This window comes from Priapulus caudatus, unplaced genomic scaffold (assembly GCF_000485595.1).
Source record: "Priapulus caudatus unplaced genomic scaffold, Priapulus_caudatus-5.0.1 Scaffold1131, whole genome shotgun sequence".
In the NCBI taxonomy this organism is placed as follows: Eukaryota; Metazoa; Priapulida; class Priapulimorpha; order Priapulimorphida; family Priapulidae; genus Priapulus; species Priapulus caudatus.
The window spans coordinates 4998-12098 of NW_014578192.1; the positions used below are offsets into that span (position 1 = coordinate 4998).

General features: G+C 44.9%; 1 protein-coding gene across 1 annotated transcript in view; it reads left to right on the forward strand.

The window, feature by feature from the left end:
• Positions 1–129: 129 nt before the first annotated feature.
• Positions 130–7101, forward strand: part of LOC106815502 (pollen-specific leucine-rich repeat extensin-like protein 1) — a 34058-nt gene continuing 27086 nt past the window's right edge. Inside the window, exon 1 of the mRNA XM_014819966.1 lies at positions 130–732. Coding sequence (XP_014675452.1) covers positions 159–732 — 574 coding nt within the window. The 5' untranslated portion in view covers positions 130–158. The remainder of the gene's footprint in view (positions 733–7101) is intronic.

The following is a 7101-nucleotide window of genomic DNA, read 5'->3' on the forward strand; positions in this document are numbered from 1 at the left end:
ACACATACACACACACACACACACACACACACACACAACACACACACACACACACACACACACACACCATTCATCCCTCCTCATAGGTGGCGCCGCACATCACTAACGCATCTCCCCTCTTGCAGCAGGACATCCGGGAAAAAAACGCAACGTCAACGATGCATCCCTCTCGCAGGCCGCTGCTGCTGTTGATCGTCATCATCGCAGCCATCGCCAACGTCGCCGTCGCCGACACCGACGCCTCGGACGAGAATTTCTGCCCGGATGACACGCGCGCTTTCCACCCGTGCACGTGCCGCCAGCTCTACGGCACCTACATCCAATGCGTGCGCACGGATCTTGAAACCGTGCTCGCCCGCGTGCGCCGGTACATCACAAGCCCCATCGAACGTCTCGTCATACGCGCCTCCAACGTTCCGAAGATTCCTAACCACGCCTTCAGGGGCCTCAGCATCCGTCAACTCTACATCATCGACAGTCGCGTGCAGCACGTCGGCCGTAAAGCATTCGTCGACCTGAGCGACTCTCTTCAAGTACTCTACCTGTACGAGAACGAGATAGTTCGAATCCCGAAGGGGGCGCTCGCCGAGTTGTCCAACGTCGCTACGCTGTACCTGAACAAGAATAACTTGACGGAGATTCCAGTGGGAGCGTTCAAAGGAATGAGCAATCTCACCTACCTGTGGCTCAACGAGAACAAGATATCGTCCATCCTGCCCGGAACCTTTGACGGTACGTGAGGGAAGGCGAGGGGAGGGCGAGAAGGGGAAAGGGAGAGGAAAAGGAGGAAGGAGAATGAAGGAGGGGAAGGTGGGGGCAAGAGGGAGGAAGAAAGAGGAGGGGAAGAGAGAGAAGGATATGTCTAACCTCACCTACCTGTGGCTGAACAAGAACAAGATATCGCACACTCTGCCCGGGTCTTTTGGCGGTACGGGAGTGATAGCGATGGAGAGGGAGAAGGAGAAGGAGAGGAGGAGGGAAAGGTGGGGGGCAAGGGGGAGGAGGTAAGAGGAGGGGAAGGTGGGGGCAAGGGGAGGAGGAGGGGAAAGTGGAGGGCAAGGGGGAGGAGAAAGGAAGGAAGGAGAGGAGAGGAGGGAAGGATATGTTAACCTCACGGCTGAGCCTGGACTGTGGGGACTGACAACGAGAACAGAGAATGAGAGAAAAGTCTGCCGGAACAGTTGACGTGTGACGGAGAGGAGAGGGCGAGGGGAGGAGAGAAGGGGGGGAAGCAGACCAAAGTAGCGGACAGGGACAGGGAAACATTCATATGTGATGTACATTCTGAAAAATGTCTAGTAAGGAGGCAGCAGAGGAGAAGAGATAATAGAGAGAGAGAATCGTGATGGATGAGGGGTAGCGCGCAAGGAGAAGATACGAGTCGATTATGTATGTGAATTGTATGATGTTATCGGAAATATCATTATTTAGTTAGAGGAGCATAAAAAGAAGGGAGGATGGGAGCGGAGGAGAGGAGAGGGAATGAGCACCGTCACCTACCTGTGGCTCATGAGAATAAGATTATCGCGGATAAGGAGGAGGGCACGATGAGAAGGAAGATGAAAGGAAAGTAAGGGGAGGAGGGAAGAGCGAGAGTGAAAGGATAGGGGAGGGCGAGGAACAGAGGACGAGTTGGCGGAGAAGAAAAAAAGGAATAAGAAAGGGGTAAATTAAGATGAGAAGGCGTGGGGTGCGGCAGGTAAAGGAGCAGGGACACTGGAAAGGGCAAGATGCAAATTAAGGTCGTATACTATCCATTCATTAAAATATTTTAAGGTTTTTATCACTGTCGTATTATATATATTTATTCGTCAATACTCTTTCCAATTTCAGAAAATTTTTTTGAATTTACGCAAACATGATTGGTTGCGAGCGCCGCCGATGCGGGTTCACACACTGATTGCAGGGGCGCGTACTACGTCATCGAATCATGGTGACGAATAGAGATACGCAAGCGCCTGAAGCGCTGTTTACTTGGTTTCGCGGCTCAAAAGAACGAGCGCTGCTAGATGGCGATGGCCATGCTCATCTGTGCTATTAGAGTTTTTTTTAGGACGATCAATTCCAAAGAGATGCAATTATTTCTTTCCAAATCAGAAGAAAATAATGGAGTATAAAAAAATATAATAACACATTGAGAAGACACTGTCAAAGAGGAGAGAAACTCCTGAGAAATTTGTAGTTATTTAGCGCCGATGTTACACTATTGGGTGAGTGTATAACTGCACATGGCCGTACAGTACATTACATTACAGTACAGTACACCTACAGGTACAGTACAGTACAGTACAGGTACAGTAGCAGTATAGCACAGTTAGTACATTACAGTACAGTACAGTACAGTACAGTACAGTAAGTCAGTACAGTACAGTACAGTACAGTAGCAGTACAGTAGTACAGATAAACAGTTGCAGTACAATTCGTTAATTCAGTTCAGTTCAGTACGGTACAGTACGAGTAGGGCCTACAGTTCAGTTTGTTCAGTACGGTACAGTGCAGTACATTACAGTACAGTACAGTACGGTACGGTCCAGTACATTACAGTACAGTACAGAGCAGTACGGTACAGTTATCTTGAACAGCAAGAAAAATTTGGCATTTAAAATTTAAAATTTTGAAACTGAAAATGAGAAAATCACCGGATGCGTGAGCGCGACCGACGCGACACCTATGTGCGTCAGAGGTGCGAGCAGCTATATAATGTTCCAGAATCTACTTATTATGTTATAATTTTATGATTTTCTTCACACACATTTGATTCATTTAGTTCTATTTAGTTTCAATTTCACATCATTGTACGTCATACTAAAAATTATTAGCTCTCTCTCTCTTTTCGCGTCTCTCTCTCTCTCACTCTCTCCTCTCCTTTCTCTCTTCCTTGCCCTCTCTCTCACTCTCTTCCTGCTGTCTTTTGCTCTCTCACTTTTTTTACACTCTAAATAAATAAATAAATAACCGAGTAATGTTATCACGTCTGTCCCTTAGTTTTAACCTAAGTAAAGTTTTGGATAACCGCATAACTAGATACCTCCAGAGTGTTTCATGGTACTGTATGGGTGAAACATACATAATGACGTGTACATGACGTCATTAGAGATCTGTAGTTTACCACGGAAACGACTAGGTCATCAGGAACAACCGCGTTGGAATATTTTTGCTGATTTTCTTGCTCTTCTCTCTCTATTTCTCCGCTCTTTTTTACTCTGTAAGAGAACAGCTCTGTTTTCTGTTTACAAACCACTTTTGTGGCCCTTTTGCTGTTTTCTGCGTGTAGAAACACTCGTTGCAACCTCGTCTCTGTAGAAACATTGTTGTCTTCTTTACAATTGTCAAAAAACAATGGTCGAACACTGTGATGCTACGTTACGCGCCAGATGGCGTTGTCGTCACTTCTAAATCCGGAATTCTTGCGATGTCTGTGAGACATGTACATGTGGTTTAACCTACAACGAGCTAAAGCTTTCGTTCAAATATTTACATCATTGGGTTTTTCTATTTATTATCGCGCGCGACGCTCTCTCTCTCTCTCTCTCTTTCTCTCTCTCTCTCGCTCTCTCAGTTTCTCCCTCTCTCTCTCCTCTCTTTCTCTCTCTTTCTCTCTCTCTCTCTCTTTCTCTGTTTCTCTGCTTGCCTCTCTCTCTTTCTCTCTCTTCTCTTCCCTTCTCTTCTCCTCTCTCTCTCCCTTCTCTCTCTCTCTCTCTGCTCTTCTCTCTCTCCTCTCTCTTACCACGTCGAACGGTCTATAATTGCGTGCGCTGTGGTCGTAGTTTTTGTTTGGTTAATTTTTAGTTTTTTTTATCTTAATAATCGGTATCAAATAGGAAATTAAGATACGCGATATTATCAACAGCGAATGAAATTCCTCTTCGTTTCAAAATCACTCCTGAAGTCATGGCATTGATATCTCTGCCGTTTGAATCTCCAAAATATCAATCAAAATCAACAACATAAACGTTTAATTCGGTGCTTCAAAACGCAATTTGGAGCAATGCACGTCGGAGGATTCGATAGCCAGAAACTATCCATCTGCCAACATGGTTAATTACGTTCAATATTATTTCCCGTGCGTACGCGTTCCGGTGCTTAGTTAAACCTAACGCCACGGCTTCATCTAACTGACCAATATATCTGCCCCGGGAGTGATCAACAGGTCAACTAAGCACTCAGCGTTGCGACAGTGACATTCAAAAAACGTTGCTCAGTAACGAAGTCCTCCGAAATCTACGGCGTGGCGCGGACGCTTGATGAAAAACAACAACGTATAAACTGATCCAGCTTGACTAATCTTGCAACGGTATAAGCTAAGATTCACGGGAGGGGGAGGGATCGTGTCAGGTGGATAGGTCAATCGGTCGCATTGCCTCGACGGTGCTGCCAGTGTACAAACCGTGGCGGCAGTTGCACGAAGCTTTACTCTAAGAAACCGGACCCGTTGCCGCGGTGAACTATTATAGAAGCAGAGATCCCTGTTGGCAGATAGATAGTGAATGATACGGGAGGGAATCAATGCATTTATCCGATGCGAATTGTACGGTAGCTGAATGCAGTGCGACATTTAGCTCTAACCGTGATAGTCGGTTGCCGGCCCTATATGGCCTATATGGGACCCTGCAATGTTAATTACTCTAAACTTTTTTCATGGAAATGTGTATTATAGGCATATAGGGAACGTTGCAGCTGCAACCGTGCAGGCCTTTCATGCACAGACTATTGCAAGTGCAAGGGAGGAGTCGCCTGTTGTAGTCAATTCACGAAAAATCTGATGGACACCGAAGACAATGAAGAGGAGCTAGGTGTAGATGACGACAATGACAATGATGATGATGCGGATTGAGGAGTAATGAGGATGAGGAGTCATAGAGGATTGTGACAACTACTGTTTATTGTGTACTGTTTAAGGCTGTTTGCTATTTTCTCGTTGAAATATGCCTATCTACTATCTATGAACAGTGAATTTACATTAAAGTGTCTTATTTTGACCGTTGACCTTCATTTTGACCTTGACCTTGACCCCATATCTAAAAAATAACTTCAGAAATGGACTCCCCGCCCTCGAAAACCCCTAAAAAGAGGTATTGCATGACACTCTAGGGCATCGAGATCACAAATTGTAAATTGACCAAAATCCAAGATGAACGGAGGCGGTCATCTTGAATTCCAAGCAATGCTCAACGATGCACAGGTAGCAACCAAGCTAATTCAGCTCTCCTAACTATATAGAACACATTTCCATGAAAAAAGTTTAGAGTAATTCACATTGCAGGGTCAATATTTTGGCAACTGGACTATGTAGCCAGCCCTTCGCTCGTGCTACGGGGCTGTGCACAACCCACAGTTCACACTCACCGTGACTCTACATGCGTAGTCCTTTGCTCCGGTTAGGGCCGTAGGCTGAACAAATTCCTAGGGGGGGGGGAGAGGCAGTGGCGGATCCAGGATTTCAAGGAGAGGTAAGAAACAGGTGGGGGGTCTGGGGGTCATCCCACAGAAAATTTTGAAAATGTAATTCGCAGGAGATGGTATTTGAGGCACCTTTGAGTGCATGCATGTACAGTCTTCATTCTGACTATGGTCATTCTCGTTTTAGTAGAACAATTTCTATTTTTTAATTTTGCTCTAAAATCTTGGGGGCAGCTGCCTCCTTGCCACACACCACTCACACTACGCCACACCCACCGCCCATACCATGCTACACACACCACTCACACTACGCCACACCCACCGCCCATACCATGCTACTCCTCGGTACAGTACAGTACAGTACAGTACAGTACAGTACAGTACAGTACAGTACAGTATAACACAGTTCAGTACAATTCAGTTAATTCAGTTCAGTTCAGTACGGTACAGTACAGTAGGGCCTACAGTTCAGTTCAGTTCAGTACGGTACAGTACAGTACATTACAGTACAGTACAGTACGGTACGGTACAGTACATTACAGTACAGTACAGAGCAGTACGGTACAGTTATCTTGAACAGCAGAAAAATTTGGCATTTAAAATTTAAAATTTTGAAACTGAAAATGAGAAAATCACCGGATGCGTGAGCGCGACCGACGCGACACCTATGTGCGTCAGAGGTGCGAGCAGCTATATAATGTTCCAGAATCTACTATTATGTTATAATTTTATGATTTTCTTCAACATTTGATTCATTTAGTTCTATTTAGTTTTAATTTCACATCATTGTACCGTCATACTAAAAATTATTAGCTCTCTCTCTCTTTCGCGCTCTCTCTCTCTCACTCTCTCCCTCTCCCTTTCTCTCTTCCTTGCCCTCTCTCTCACTCTCTTCCTCGTCTTTTGCTCTCTCACTTTTTTACACTCTAAATAAATAAATAAATAACCGAGTAAATGTTATCACGTCTGTACCTTAGTTTTAACCTAAGTAAAGTTTGGATAACCGCATAACTAGATACCTTCCAGAGTGTTCATGGTACTGTATGGGTGAAACATACATAATGACGTGTACATGACGTCATTAGAGATCTGTAGTTACCACGGAAACGACTAGGTCATCAGGAACAACCGCGTTTGGAATATTTTTGCTGATTTTCTTGCTCTTCTCTCTCTATTTTTCTCGCTCTTTTTTACTCTGTAAGAGAACAGCTCTGTTTTCTGTTTTACAAACACTTTTGTGGCCCTTTTGCTGTTCTCTGCGTGTAGAAACACTCGTTGCAACCTCGTCTCTGTTTAGAAACATTGTTGTCTTCTTTACAATTGTCAAAAAACAAGTTGTCGAACACTGTGATGCTACGTTACGCGCCAGATGGCGTTGTCGTCACTTCTAAATCCGGAATTCTTGCGATGTCTGTGAATGACATGTACATGTGGTTTAACCTACAACGAGCTAAAGCGTTCGTTCAAATATTTACATCATTGGGGTTTTTCTATTTATTATCGCGCGCACGCTCTCTCTCTCTCTCTCTTTCTCTCTCTCTCTCGCTCTCTCAGTTTCTCCCCCTCTCTCTCTCTCTTTCTCTCTCTCTTTCTCTCTCTCTCTCTCTTTCTCTGTTTCTCTCTTGCTCTCTCTCTCTCTCTCTGAAGCCTCACCGCGGCTTCTCTCTCTCCCCTTTCTCTATCTTGTTTCTTTGGTTCTTT